The sequence below is a fragment of the Leucopleurus acutus genome, assembly GCF_964270905.1.
Source record: "Leucopleurus acutus genome assembly, chromosome: 11".
Classification (NCBI taxonomy): domain Eukaryota; kingdom Metazoa; phylum Chordata; class Mammalia; order Artiodactyla; family Delphinidae; genus Leucopleurus; species Leucopleurus acutus.
The window spans coordinates 96,682,069-96,697,536 of NC_139152.1; the positions used below are offsets into that span (position 1 = coordinate 96,682,069).

A 15,468-nucleotide genomic window follows, 5' to 3' on the forward strand; every position below is an offset into this window, starting at 1 on the left:
CTAGGGAAAGAAAGTGTGTTAGGTGTGAAGTACCCTCGTTTTAGGGAGATTTTTTTTTTTTGCCAAACTAACCAGTTTTTCCTGTGCCTTGAAATGATACCCTCTTTTTTTGCGGTATGCGGGCCTCTCACCATTGTGGCCTCTCCCGCTGCGGAGCACAGGCTCCGGACGCGCAGGCTCAGCGGCCATGGCTTACGGGTCCCGTGGCATGTGGTATCCTCCCGGACCCGGGCACGAACCCGTGTCCCCTGCATTGGCAGGCGGACTCTCAACCACTGCGCCACCAGGGAAGCCCCCCTCATGCCTTTCTTAATCTGAAAGACATACTAAGGATGCAGAACATTATCTCTCCTCATCCTCTCACCTTTGTTCAATCTATAGAAGGATTTTTTTAATTGAAGTACAGTTGATTTACAAAGTTCTGTTAATTTCTGCTGTACAGCAAAGTGATTCTGTTATACATATATATATACATTTTAAATATTCTTTTCCATATGGTTTATCTCAGGATATTGAATGTAGTTCCCTATAGAAGGATTTGATATCTGAAATTAAAATCAAGTGAGTCATCCTTCCTTTTTAGTTATGCAAAACGTGGGAGAGCGATTTTGCCTAAGTTCAGGACCTAGAAGGATCAACTAAGTGACTAAAATTAAATATTATTTTGATTCAACCCTCGAGATGTCTTTTGGAGCACAAATTTCAGGCCAGAGTGTCTTGCCCTACTTTTCAGGAGGAGAAGACGACAAGAAATTTCTCCTTCCATTTTGGAAGTAGCTAGTTTTCCATGTTGGTTTATTCATAGGCAGTAGCTCTTCCGGTTACTAAGTTTCTTTCTTGATTAACTGTGCCTACAAAAAGTCTTAAGGGCTCTGTTTTTGTTTATAAAACCCAAATTTGACCTTTACTAAGTTCTGTTACTAATCACATATTTAGGAGCAAAATGCAAATGTTAAAGTTTGGAAGTAGTATGTGTGTATGTGTGTGTGCGTGTGAGCCTCCTACACTGAGACCTAGCACAATACCTGACGTAGGTCCTCTCAATAAGTAGGTAAGGTTTGAGCATCCTTTGTGTGTCAGGGATGATGCTGAGGGTTTAGTACACATTAAATGAGGGAAGGAACAAATGCCTGAAGAGCATGGCCTTTAGCACCAGACAGATGTGGTACAGTTCAAAGCCCAATTCGGTTGTATACTCTGGAGCAAGTTACTAACTGTAGAGCCTCAGTTCACTCATCTGCAAAACAGAGTTTTTAACATTTACTGCCTAGGATTGTTACAGATGATAAACTGGGTGGCAAAAGTAAAGTGCCTGGCTGGCACTCAATACCTGTCAATTGCTGTTGATAGGAGGAAGATGCCTCTGATGAGCCCTCTTCCTGCTCCTTAGAAGAAAACTGATTTTAACTTGCTAGTGTCATATGGCAACCATTTCGTATCTCTGTGTGTCCTGGCTATGTGGCCCTCGTTGTTCCCCTTCTATAGACCTATGGGAGTCGTCAGATTGTATTAGAGAAAGAGGAAACAGAAGAGCTTAAACGGTTTGATGAACCAGGTTTGATTCTCATCGGTTTCAAGCCCTTGATAATGCTGAAGAAGCACCATTACCTGAGGCCCTCCCTGTTCGTGTACCCCGAGGAGTCCCTGATAAATGGTAAGGGGCATAAACCAGGGATAAACGAATAAGCCACGCAGAAGGCAATTTACCGAGCAGCATTCCTAAATGGCTGCTGCTGGAAACTATATAGGATGTGTTACTGGGTGTTTTGAAAGTGTTTCACGCTCAAATAAATTTTGGAAACGTGGGACTAAACAAAGTTAAAGAGATTTCTTTAGGAACTATAATATACTGATAGCATTGTGAATATCCAGGAAGGGATATGGAATTAGCATATTTAAAACTTAGTTGCTATGAAATTCTTTCTTTGAGGCATCAGGTGAAGAGTTCGGGAAAAACTAAAAAACAAACCTGGCTTCTTCCCTAGTGTTGCGATTAAGGATGATATGAACTTGGCCATTGGGTTTATTTGTGCTGTCCAGACCTATATTCCTCTGTGCTATAGCTAATGAACCTCCCAGATCTGACCTGACTGGTTTTCATTAGCAGCTAGGGCTTATGTCATTAGCCTAATGATAGTAAAAGTGAACTGACTGTAATAATTCACACCTCTAAATGGAGTATTTGAGGTGCCCTTTCCTTTCTCTTCCTTGCTATGCCTCTGCTACCCTCACTTTACCCTCACCTCTGGGTCCATCACCCCTGAGCTATCAAAGTATCATAAATGCTTTTAAGAAAATGTGAGAGAAACTGTAGGTTTATAACGTGGGCTAAGAAAGGAGGAGACATCTTTAGGATATAGATCCCTGGGATGTTTGTTTTCCAGGGAGCTCAACCCTATTCAGTGCTCTACTCACCAAGTGTCTGGAGAAGGAGGTCATGGCAGTGTGCAGGTACACACCCCGCCAGAATGTCCCCCCTTGTTTTGTGGCCTTGATGCCACAGGAAGAGGAGCTGGATGACCAGAAAATTCAGGTGACTCCCCCAGGTATGTGAAAGAGATAATTTCAGTGCTTCTGAACCTTGCTTAGCCTTGGAGTCATTCCTGGGATACCAACTCAGACCTGCTGAACCAGAGTCTCCAGGAGTGGGGCCTGGGAAATGTGTGTTTATAAGATTGCACAGGTGAATTTGATGAACAGCCAGGTAAGTCTGTCAAATATGGTTGTGCAGTGCACAGCATGTACAACTGTACAAGGCAGCTCTGCAGCCAGGGTTGAAAATTGACTTCATAGGGACTGTTTGCAGGTTACTGGCATAAGTTCATGTGGTCTCACTGCTGACACATTCTTTACTAAAAACCATTGTTTGGTACCCTTGTAATATTTAATGGTTGGTTTATCTCTTGTGTATACCAAAGCAGTGAGGTATCATGGAATGACTGTGGGGTTTTTTTTTTTTTTTTTTTTTTTTGCGGTATGTGGGCCTCTCACTGTTGTGGCCTCTCCCGTTGCGGAGCACAGGCTCCGGACGCACAGGCTCAACGGCCATGGCTCACGGGCCCAGCCGCTCCACGGCATGTGGGATCTTCCTGGACCGGGACACGAACCCGTGTCCTCTGCATCGGCAGGCGGACTCTCAACCACTGCGCCACCAGGGAAGCCCCTTTTTTAAAAAAAAATATTTATTTATTTATTTGGTTGCACCGAGTCTTAGTTGCAGCGGGTGGGCTCCTTTGTTGTGGCTCTAGGGCTCTTTAGTTGCGGCTCCAGGGCTCCTTAGTTGCGGCTTCAGGGCGCCTTAGTTGCGCCTCACCTGCTCCTTAGTTGCAGCATGCGAACTCTTAGTTGCAGCACGCATGTGGGATCTAGTTTCCCGACCAGAGATGGAACCCAGACCCCCTGCATTGGGAGTGTGGAGTCCTATCCACTGCGATGCCAGGGAAGTTCCATGACCGTGGGTTTTGAAGTCACACTTGACTTTGTCTTACACTTATGTGTCTGAAAGCTCACTTTCTTTTGTTTTAGACCCTTCTCTGCCACCTGTTAGTTGGCCAACTTGGGCAAATAATTTTTTTTATTTTTATTTATTTATTTTTTTGTGGCCTCTCCCGTTGTGGAGCACAGGCTCCAGACGCGCAGGCTCAGTGGCCATGGCTCATGGGCCCAGCTGCTCTGTAGCATGTGGGATCTTCCCGGACCGGGGCACGAACCCGTGTCCCCTGCATCGGCAGGTGGACTCTCAACCACTGCACCACCAGGGAAGCCCTTGGGCAAATAATTTAACCTTTCTGTTTATGTTCCTTATCTGCAAAGATGAGAATTCTGGAACACCTTTCTCTCAAGGTCAGTTCACATTTGAAATAAGTTAATAAACAGATAAGTGCCTAGCACAAAGCAGCCAACAGATGACTACTAGTCATCCTTCTTTTTAAAAAATATTTATTTATTTATGGCTGTGTTGGGTCTTTGTTGCTGCGCATGGGCTTTCTCTAGTTGCGGTGAGCGGGGGCTACTCTTCGTTGCGGTACATGGGCTTCTCACTGCAGTGGCTTCTCTTGTTGCAGAACACGGACTCTAGGCACACGGGCTTCAGTAGTTGTGGCGCGCGGGCTCTAGAGCGCAGGCTCAGTAGTTGTGGCGCACGGGCTTAGTTGCTCTGCGGCATGTGGGATCTTCCCGGACCAGGGCTCGAACCCATGTTCCCTGCATTGGTGGGCTGATTCGTAACCACTGCGCCACCAGGGAGTCCCATCCTTCCTCTTTAGCCATGCTAATAAAAATTATAAAGTAAGTCTTTGAATGCGTTATATTTCCAACCCTGGTCATGTGAATGCTCAGGAACACCTTATGTCAGTTCTGACGCTTTGTCTCTCAGCTCTGTGCTGGTGAAGCAGAGGCTCTCCAAGCCCCATTTCTCCTTTGCCAACGGGCTCTCGGTGATGCTCTGTCAATAGTGGGTGCTAGAGGGAGACATTAGGGCCGTGGAGAGCTAAGAGACTTCCTCTTGCTCAGTGCTGTTGGCATTGCCAGCAAGGGCTCTTCACCTGGCAGCAGCAGTGGGTTCCAGTCTCTAGATTTTTCAGTCTTTCTAGAGCCTGTCAGCAACTGGACAGGGTCAGCTGGTAACTGTTACCTCTTCCCTTCTAGCACATGGTGGGGACTGGGGAGCAAAGGGGAGAGGTTGAAGCTCGGAGGAGGGGCCGACAGAGTTGGATGTAGCCCTCCAGGGAGGGGCACTGTCCACCTGGTTCTGGGTGTATGGAAAAAGCTGGTGGCTGGAAGCTGGCTGGGGCGACACTGGCAGGAACAGGAAGTACCTGAGAAGGAAGGAAGAAGTCTCCTTTCAGGTCCCCCTCTGGAGACTCCAAAGGGAGTCTGCTAGGCAGATGCTAACGGGAATCAGCTGGTAAAGGAGAAATGGGATTTGCAGGGTCCTAGCTCCAGCAGCACAGCACGCAGAAGGGTGAATTGGAGCTGAGAAAAAAACAACAGCTCAGGAGACTTCCCTGGTGGCACAGCGGTTAAGACTCTGCCTGCCGATGCAGGGGACACCGGTTCGAGCCCTGGTCCGGGAACTAAGATCCCACTTGCTGCGGAGCAACTAAGCCTGTGTGCCACAATGAGAGAGAAGCCCACCGTGCTGCAACAAAGATCCTGCTTGCCTCAACTAAGACCCAATGCAGCCAAAAATAAAATAGCTTAATTTTTTTAAAAAAGGAATTAAAACGATAGCTCAGTGACTGAAACCTTTCGTTGAGTCAAATCTCCGAAAACGTATTTTTCTTTCTTCTTCAGGCTTCCAGCTCATCTTCTTGCCCTATGCTGATGACAAACGGAAGGTGCCCTTTACTGAAAAAGTCATGGCAAACCCAGAGCAGATAGACAAGATGAAGGCTATTGTTCAGAAGCTCCGCTTCAAGTACAGGTGAGTGATGGGTCATTCACAGGCTTTCTTCTGGAACTGCCTCCTGAGTTGAAGGTCGTACTGGAGATTTGAGTTAAGCATAAACCAAGAGAATGTGATTGTATCCTTTTCCATCAACTGATAGATAATTAGTCTTTAGAAGCTATAGGGAGAGTGGAAGTTCTTTTATTGAAGGCTCTGGAATTGTGCTAAGGGTTCACAGCTGGTTGACCTGCTGTGTTGTGCTTAGAAAGCCAGGTTGGTTAGTTGAACAAGCTCCGCAAAGCAGCAGTAAGGAGAAGATTCTTGGTTGGCCTTCTCCTTGATTGTTTGTTGTCACATGGTGAGTAAAAGCAAGTAAATCCAGTGTAAATTGTCATGGGGTTGAAAAAATGATTATATAATGCACACAGACCATCTCCCAGAACCCGCATAAGGTGACACCAAACATAATTTTTTTCACATTTCGTCTTTTGTCTCTGGGCTACTTCCCTAACTCTTCCTACCTGTGGGCAAAGTGACCTTCTTTCTCCAAAGGAAACCTCCTGGTGTAGTCCTTTGTTGGGCAAATGGAAGCATTGTTAAGGTTCTACCATGTGCCATGCACTGTTCTAGATACAACTCCAACAGTATCTCATTTATTCTTCATGAGAACCCTGAAAGTTTTGGTGCCCATTTTACAGGTAAAGAAACTGAGGCTTAGAGGAGTGAGGCAGCTTGCCGAGACTCACCCACCTAGAAGGAACTGGAGCCAGGATTCAAGTGTAGGACTGTATGCCTCTAGATTCTTTCTGTTTTTACTTTCATGTTCTATCGAGTATGGGAAGAAAGAATACTCAGTTTCGTTGTCTCCTCACCTCCCACCATCCCTCTGTTGTGTTTTCTCTGTACTTACCTCCTCTGGCCCTGCCTCCTCTGTTTCTGTCTCTGTCCACAGCTTCCAGTGACAGACAGGTGGGCAGGTATTATTTTGCTTTAAAATTTGCTTCTGGATCCCTAGCATTGGACAATAAACTGAAAATTGGAAAGAGAGAAGTTGATTCAAGAGATAAGATTCCCAACTGTTTTACCTGGGGTGTATTTCTCAGCTGACCTTGGGCCTTCGCTGTCTCAGCTGGGTTTTTAACTTTATTATTTTAGTTTTTAAATGTTTAAATTTTTATTTTTTAACTTATTCATGCCACTGTTAATGTTTTAACAGAAGTGACAGCTTTGAGAACCCAGTGCTGCAGCAGCACTTTAGGAACATGGAGGCCTTGGCTTTGGATTTGATGGAGCCCGAACAAGCCGTGGATCTGACACGTAAGGAGGCCGTGACTGAGTTGAGAAGTTCTTTTCGTGGGAGGCTTTCGTGTCGATTTTACTCTGGACCAGTAATATGGATGCATTTCCTAGCACCCTCTAAGTACACAACCTTGTGGTCCAGATCATCTCTGCCTGAGAGGTTTCCTAGACCAGCTTAGATTGCCTGGGAACGGGTTTGGCCGATTCTGCAGTAAGAGGAGGAGGAAGTGCCAGGCTTCTGAGACCTGCCTCTGAAGTAGACCATCCATGACTACATGTTGGTAAAAGTTAAAAACAAAAATCTGCAACATTTATTGAGTGCTTACTGTGTGCCAGGCCTTGTTGTCCTGTGTGTTGACTCATTTGTTCTGCGTGACTATGAGGTAGGTTCTGTTACTGTCCCTAGTTTGCAGGGAAGGGAGTGATTTGCACTAAGTAGTAAGTGGTGGCTGTCAGCGCAGAATCCAGTGAGTCTGGCCCAGAGCCCTTGCTCTGAACCACTATGCTTACCTTACTGCTGCTCCATCAGACGGCGTGCTCTGCCCTGAGAAAATGGACCTCGTTACCCAGCATGGAGGACATTTGCCTGGCCTCCCAGGCTGAGGTGTTCTGAGCTCCCTGCTGGTCCCTTTCTGGATTGTGGTTCTCTCATGTACTTCATAAGAGGATGCATGAAGTTTAGCAATGTAAGTAAATACCCACTGGAAAACAGATTGGATTTAATAAAGACTCTTGACAGATGTTGAAAAGATCAGAACAGTTAGTTCGGCCTGCTTAGCTTCCCAGTTATTATTGATCTCTTTCATGCTAGTGCCAGCATTAAAAGCATGAGTTGTTGGACGTGTGTCATGGTGGTGACTGTCAGCTGGGCCTGGCAGAAGAAGAACCCTTGAGTGAGGCAGCCCATCTCTTCCTTTATGGCCTTTAGGCAGATCAGGAAGTCAATTGCCTAGTCTCTAGCAAGATGGCTAGAGACACAGACTTTGGAAACACCCGATGTAGGTAGATTTGAATCCCAGCTCTCTGGCACTTATTAAATTGCGTGGCCTTGGAACAATACTTAATCTCACTGAAGCCCAGTTTCCTTATTGGTAAAATGGGGATAATGATCTGTCCTTACAAGGTGTTAACAAAATATAGGCCCTGACACTCGGGAAGGTGCTCAGAACACAGTTGTTCTCCTTTATTCCACAGCCGTGTGCTCTACTTACTAGCGCCCCAGCCTCTTGCATTCTCTCTTCTGGCCCTATACTTTTTGGGAGAAAGTCTTGTTTTCTCTTTCTACTTCTATTTTTCAAAAACAATTTTGGCTGCTGTAGTGTTTCCTGTAAGCTAAATGTCTCAGGTTCCTGTCTTTAGCCTTTCTTCTCTCCTTTCTGTTGGTTATGTTATCCACTCCCATAGCCTCAAGTATGACCTCATGCCCACAACCCCCAAACCTGTATCTCCAGCCCTGTCCTTTCCTCTAAGCTCTGGCCAAAGCTTCCAGCTGCCCAGGTGACATCTATTGAAGGCCCTGGGTATCCTACTGCTCAAACATGTGACCCCTTTGACTCTTTGTTCTTTCACATCCCTCACTCACTTCTAATCAAATGTGTCTGCTTCTCTGTGACACAATAAGGCTTTCTTTTTTTTTTTCCCGGTATGCGGGCCTCTCACTGTTGTGGCCTCTCCCATCGTGGAGCACAGGCTCCGGATGCGCAGGCTCGGTGGCCATGGCTCACGGACCCACCCGCTCTGCGGCACGTGGGATCTTCCCGGACCGGGACATGAACCCGTGTCCCCTGCATCGGCAGGCGGACTCTCAACCACTGTGCCACCAGGGAAGCCATAAGGCTTTCTTTTAATAAATACCTTATCAAAGACTCAAAATTGTTTTCTTTCTTCTTTTGGCTTTGTCACACCATACTGTTTTGGTTTTTCTCCTATGCCTGTGGAGACCCTAAGACTTCTTTGCTGGACCTGCTTCCCTTTTTTCTCCTCTAACATGGAAGTGTGCTGGGTGATCCTGGGCGCCATCTTTCTCTGTCCTCTCACTTGTCCCTGCATGGCCTCATCAGGCTACATCAGTGGTTCTAAGTGTGGTCCCTGGACCAGCAGCACTGGTATCTCCTGGGAACTTGTCAGAAATGCACCTTTTGAGCCCTACCCCAAGCTGACTGAATCTGAAACTCAGGTTGAGGCCCAGCAACGTGTGTTTTATTTTATTGTATTTGGCCATGCCGTGTGGCATGTGAGATCTTAATTCCCCGACCAGGGGTCGAACCTGTGCCCTCTGTATTGGAAACTCAGAGTCTTAACCACTGGACCGCCAGGGAAGTCCCCAGCAACATGTGTTTTAACAAGCCTTCCCGGTGATTCTGAGACATGACACTGCCTCTAGCACATTGGTTCTCAACTTCGGCTATACAGCAGACTCATCTGGGGGACTTAAAAAAAATCTGGCTCTTTAGGCCTCACCCCAGACCAATTAAATAAGAATCTCCTGGGCATCAGTACTCTTTAAAAGTCCCCAGGTTGAGAACCAAAGCTCTAGTAGAGATTCCTGTAACCTGGAACATGGGGCTTCTGACACGGCGGGAGCGCAGTTTGACGGTGACATTCTGCCGTCTTGTAGGTACATACACCACAGGGCAGGAGCTCCCCTCTATACTTGGCAAACGTGGTCACATGAGGAGATGAGACATTCATCTCATCACGCTTGCCCTTGATGTGACCCAGCTCTCAGCAAAAGCTCTACAAGCTATACAGCTGTAAGAAAGGAAATAAAAATATTATGTTTCCCCCAGAGCTTCCTTTGCCTATTGCATTTGCCTTGGGGAATGTTCCTGCCACCCCAACCACTCACCTCCTCCCCCGCCCACCCCCACACCTCTTATTCCATCCATAAGTCCTGCCAGTGCTGTCACTTCTCAAGTTACAGTCCCATTGCCACCCCCCAGCCCCCGGCCGCCCCACTCACACACACTGCTTCAGCCTTCTGTCTCACCTTCCGTCAATTCATACTCTACACAGCTGGCAGGCAGGGTGATCTAAAACGTCCATCTGGTCACGTCGCTCCCCTGCTTGTAGACCTTCGAAGGTTCCCCACTGCTTTTAGGATAAGGCCTAATTCCTGGGCAGGCATTCGAGGCTTCCATGACCTCGCCATGCTTGTCTTTCTAGTCTCCTTGCTGGTCCTGCCCATCTCACCCCTGCCTGCAAGCTGTGTGTCACTGGCTGTCTCTCACCCCTGTGCCTTCTGCTTAGACTAGTATCTGCCTGAGGAAGGACACTCAGCTTGCGAGACTGTGCTGCACAGAGTCCCTCCTGACCCCTCCTGTGTTCCAGCGTGCCCTGTGCGGTCCCTTTCTTCATGGCGCTGTGCAGCTCTATGGCACTGGTGTTTTTACCACCTCCTTATGGCGCGTGGACTGTAAGCCTTGAGGGTACAGACTCTTGTTTGAATCCACAGGGTCTAGCCCGGTTCTCAACTCTACCGCTTCCCAGCTGTTTGACTTCAGGAAAGTCATTTAACGTCTCTGATTTCCACCTCTGTAAAACGGGAAGACAGGTTTACCTACCCCAGAGATTGTTAGGAGGAGTAAATAAAAATAATAAGTTTAAAGCATTTAGGAGAGTGCCTGGTTGTCGAAAGTGCTCATTAAGTACAATTGTTAAAAGCTACTTGGTAAATGTTAGACTTCGAGCAAATGTATTCATGGCCAGCTCAGCTGCCTTGTGGACCCTCCCCCATCTCAGCAATTAAGTATTTTCTCCTCCGGTCCCAGTAGAGTTGGACTGGACAGGAAGCCAGGGCTTGTGACTTCACAGGCCACTCTTCTTGTGTTTTTATTTTCTAGTGCCCAAGGTTGAAGTAATGGACAAAAGACTGGGCTCCCTGGTGGATGAGTTTAAGGAACTTGTCTACCCACCAGATTACAATCCTGAGGAAAAAGTTCCCAAGCGAAAACAAGGTAAGGAGCTGGGTGTGGACGTTCAGTGGGTTTTTGGGTTTTTTTTGGTTTTGTTTTGCTTTGTTTGTTTTTCTTTTTGGCCACACGTGCGGCTTGCAGGATCTTAATTCACTGACCAGGGATTGAACCCAGGCCCTCAGCAGTGAACTCGTGGAGTCCTAACCACTGGACCGCCAGGGAATTCCCAGTGGGTTATTTTTTGGACCACCAGGGAATTCCCAGTGGGTTATTTTTTAAAGTTGCCTTTATAGTCCTATCACAGAGGATAATGTCCTTTCAGAAATTGCTATACAAACCTACATATTTACAAACACAACATATTTCAGCACAAATGAAACAATATTCACATTGTTTTCTAGTTTATTTTGTTACTCAGCTATATATGTTGGGCAGGTATTTATATCTACACTCACATATCTACCTACTTAAAAAAAAATAAGGCTACAGAGTACTTCATTGGCTAGATATACACAATTTATCCAACCAGACCTTTACTGATGGATAGATATACTGCAGTGAACAGGAACCACCATTGCATACTTGTGTGAGCAGTTACACAGCATAAATTCTTAGCAGTGGAATTGCTGGGTCAAGGTGTAGGCATTTAAATTCTGATAAGAATTGCCACTTTGCCTCTGAAAAAGTGATACAGTTTATACCCTATCCAAGAAGGGATTGGTGTGTTTCCCTACACTCTCACCAATTGTAGACTTTATATACTTTAAAAATTATATATTCACAAAAAAATAATAGAGGGAAAATGTATTCTGTTTTGATTTGCAGTTCTTCAGTTATGAGTAAGATGTAGTTTTACTGGACTTTTTTTTTTCTGTGAACTCCCAGTTTGGGGCTTTAACCATTTTTCCTACTAGACTGTCCTTTTTCTTACTGCTGGACCCAAACAAAATGTCTTTACTGCGACTCTCACATTTTTCAAGACAGCACGTTGTGAATTCCTCAGCATTTGGGAATAATTCTGTCTTAGGTTGTAATCCTTTTAACTATCTTTGCTCAAGTAAAGCCAAATTTGGGCCTTGCTTGCCCCTGAGACCCATGAGGAAGTGGAGCTATGAGAGGTTAGGTTTGTGGTCATTGCGCTTTCTCCCTTTTGCATCAGAAGTGATTCCTCCAGAGCCCTGTGTGCTGTCATAACTTTTCACACCTGCATGAGTGTGATTTATATATTTGTTTATCTCACTCAGCCTGCATGTTCTTATCACTTAGCATGGCGCCTTGGTACTGACAAGGTGCTCTGTAAATGCTTTTTGTTTTGTTTTGTTTCCAGTTTTATTGATATATAATTGACATACACCATTGTATACGTTTAAGGTGTACAACATAATGGTTTTCTTAAAAATAAATTTATTTAGTTTTTGAATTTTTGGCTGCACTGGGTCTTCGTTGCTGCGCGGGCTTTCTCTAGTTGTGGCGAGCAGGGGCTAGTTTTCATTGCTGTGCACGGGCTTCTCGTTGCGGGGGCTTCTCTTGTTGTGGAGCACGGACTCTAGGCGCGGGGGCTTCAGTAGTTGTGGCATGTGGGCTCAATAGTTGTGGCTCATGGGCTTAGTTGTTCCGCGGCATGTGGGATCTTCCTGGACCAGGGCTCGAACCCATGTCCCCTGCATTGGCAGGCGGATTCTTAACCACTGCGCCACCAGGGAAGTCCCTACGACATAATGATTTGACTCACATATATCATGAAAAGATGACCACATTAGGTTTAGTGAACATCCAGCATCTCATGTAGATACAACATTAAAGAAATAGAAAAAAAAATTTTTTTTTCCTTGTGATGAGAACTCTTAGGATTTACTCTCCTAACAATCTTCATATGTAACATACAGCAGCATTCATTATCTTTATCACGTTGTACACTCCATCCCTAGTACTTCTTTATTCTGTAAGTGGAAGTTTGTACCTTTTGACTGCCTTCACCGAGTTCTCCTTGCCCCTACTCCCCACTTCTGGTAACCACAAATCTGATCCCTTTTTCAATGAGTTTGTTTGTTTGTTTGTGAAGTATTATCGACCTCCAACACAATGTTAGTTTCTGGTACATAGCATAGTGATTCAATATTGCTATACATTTCAAAATGATCACTACGATAAGTCTAGTTGTCATGTGTCACCAAACAAAGATGTTACATAATTATTAACTATATTCCCCACAGTTTACATTTCATTCCTGTGACTCATTTATTTTGTAACTGAAAAAAGCTTATACTTCTTAATCTCCCTCACCTATTTCTCTCCTCCCCTCAGCCCGCCCTGGCAACCACCTATTTGTTCTTTGTACCTATGACTCTGTTTCTGTTTGGTTATGTTTTTTCATTTGTTTTGTTTTGTAGATTCCACATATAAGTGAAATCATATAGTTTTTGCTATTCTCTGTCGGACTTATTTCACTTAGTATAATGCACTCTAGGTCCATCTGTGTTGTCACAAATAGCGAGATTTCATTCTTTCTTATGGCTAATATTCCATTGCATATATGTGTACCACATTTTCTTTATCCGTTCATCTATTTATGGGCACTTAGGTTGCATCCATATCTTGGCTGTTGTAAATAATGCTGCAGTGAACATAGGGGTGCATGTATCTTTTAAATTAGTGTTTTGTATTTCTTCAAATAAATGTCCAGAAGTGGAATTGCTGGCTTGTATGGTAGTTTTGTTTTTAATTTTTGAGGAATCTCCATTACTATTTTCCATTAACCAATTTACATTACCACCAATGGTACATGAGGGTTCCCTTTTCTCCACTCTTGTTATTTGTTGTCTTTTTGATAATAGCCATTCTGACAGGTGTAAGGATATCTCACTGTGGTTTTGATTTGCACTTCCCTGATGATTAGTGATGTTGAGCATCTTTTCATGTGCCTGTTGGCCATCTGTATTGTCTTCTTTGGAAAAATGGACTTTCAGGTCCTCTGCCCATTTTCAATTGGGTTGTTTGTTTTTTGATGTTGAGTTCTTTGCATGTTTCAGATATTAATCTCTTGTCTGATACGTCATTTGCAAATATCTTCTTCCATTCAGTAGGCAACCTTTTTGTTTGTTGATAGTTTCCTTTGCTGTGTGAAAGCATTTTAGTTTTATATAGTCCCATTTGTTTATTTTTTCTTTTGTTTCCCTTGCCTGAGGAGACATATCCAAAAAAATATTGCTAAGACTAGTATCAAAGTGCATACGGCCTGTGTTTTCGTCTAGAAGTTTTATGGTTTCAGGTCTTACATTTAATCTTTATTTTTTAATCTTTAAAAAATCTTTAATTTATTTTGAGGTTTTTTTAAAATATGGTCTGAGAAAGTTTGATTCTTTTGCACGTAGCTGTCCAGTTTTCCCAACACCATTTATTGAAGAGGCTGTCTTTTTCCCATTGTATATTCTTGCTTCCTTTGTCATAGATTTATTACCCATATAAGTGTGGGTTCATTTCTGGGCTCTCCATCTGTTTCATTGACCTATGTGTCTTGTTTTGGGGCCAATATCATACTATTTTGATCACTGTAGCTTTGTAGTATAGTTTGAAAGTATAAATGCTTTTCGAATGAAGAAAGGAAGGAAGGAATGACTTGCTCACCCAGCGTGATCAGCAGTTTCGGGTAAACTGATAGGATTCACTACTTTTAACTCCCTCCTAGACATGATACATTTTTTTGTGTTTAACTGAAGCTGCCTTATCAAGACATCTGTCTTCCCCATGGTGTTCTAGGTAGGCATCACAGCTTTATGGAAGATGGTTAACTGCAGCCCAGATCATATGAGGGCCCCCGTGCAGTATAGCTGGGATCCCACTGGTAGCATTTCCAATCACTCCCACCTGACCTGTTTCCCCAGGTGATGAAAGTTCTGGAAGCAAAAGGCCCAAGGTGGAGTTATCTGAAGAGGAGCTGAAGGCCCACGTCAGCAAGGGCACACTGGGTAAGCTCACTGTGCCCACACTGAAGGAAGCCTGCAGGGTGTATGGGCTGAAGAGCGGGACAAAGAAGCAGGAGCTGCTGGATGCACTCACCAAGCGCTTCCAGAAGGCCTGACCAGAGACCATACAGCCAGTTACCCTTCCACATTGCAGCCAGGTGGCCTGGTTTTGTTTTTATCAAGTTAAAACATGTTTCTCCTGAGCCAGGAAGAGTCTGGCTGACAGAAACCAAGGACTTTGTTTATGAGACTTTCTGTTGTCATGGAGAGAGCGTTGCCATCTCACTTTGCTGTGCCTTACTCTACTGTCTGAATAAAGAGCCCTAACTTTGTACTATATATTATTCTATAGTATAAAAGAGAAAGATGTTTCTGCTTTGCATCCAAAGATGCCATTGGCTGTTAGCTTAATTTTCTCTCCCGCTGGGAACGCATTTCATCACAATGGAAACAAAATAAATATCAATGAGGGTAGGGAAGAGTGTGACAATTAAGGACAGGTGAACATAGTTTAGGAATGACAAGCCCTAGTAAGGTTATATTCTCCTGATCCTCTGTCCTCCCACCTGTTTTCCTTTAAATGTGTCATATTGAAGATCTAAAGATCAGATTTCAGAAGTAATAAGGAGGCAACATTTCTAATTCTGGTACCACTTGCTTCATGAGTAAATAGCAACCCCCCCTCATGTTGTATTTTCTTAATGTGACATTCAAGTATAAGAAGAAGAGATACACATTTTCTGTTGCCCTGAGAGTTTGGGTTGCAGTGTAAGTGAAATGAGTTATTCCTGTTATTTTCAGGGGTGCTGTAGGAAGTTCAAGAAGATACAGAGAGGTTCGATGGGAGAAGGGGAAAACGGAAGGGTCCTAGTGTCAGGAAAAGAGGAAGAGGAGGGGAGTGTCT

At 44.6% G+C, this 15,468-nt stretch overlaps 1 protein-coding gene across 2 annotated transcripts in view; it reads left to right on the plus strand.

Annotated features, from left to right (window-relative positions):
- XRCC6 (X-ray repair cross complementing 6) overlaps positions 1-14,903 on the plus strand; it is a 29,479-nt gene extending 14,576 nt beyond the window's left edge. For both annotated transcript variants that reach the window (XM_082851033.1, XM_082851032.1), the window contains exons 8-13: positions 1,486-1,654; positions 2,385-2,546; positions 5,296-5,425; positions 6,606-6,706; positions 10,531-10,644; positions 14,484-14,903. In XM_082851033.1, coding sequence (XP_082707159.1) covers positions 1,486-1,654; positions 2,385-2,546; positions 5,296-5,425; positions 6,606-6,706; positions 10,531-10,644; positions 14,484-14,680 — 873 coding nt within the window. In that variant the 3' untranslated portion in view covers positions 14,681-14,903. The remainder of the gene's footprint in view (positions 1-1,485; positions 1,655-2,384; positions 2,547-5,295; positions 5,426-6,605; positions 6,707-10,530; positions 10,645-14,483) is intronic.
- The last annotated feature ends 565 nt before the right edge of the window (positions 14,904-15,468 follow it).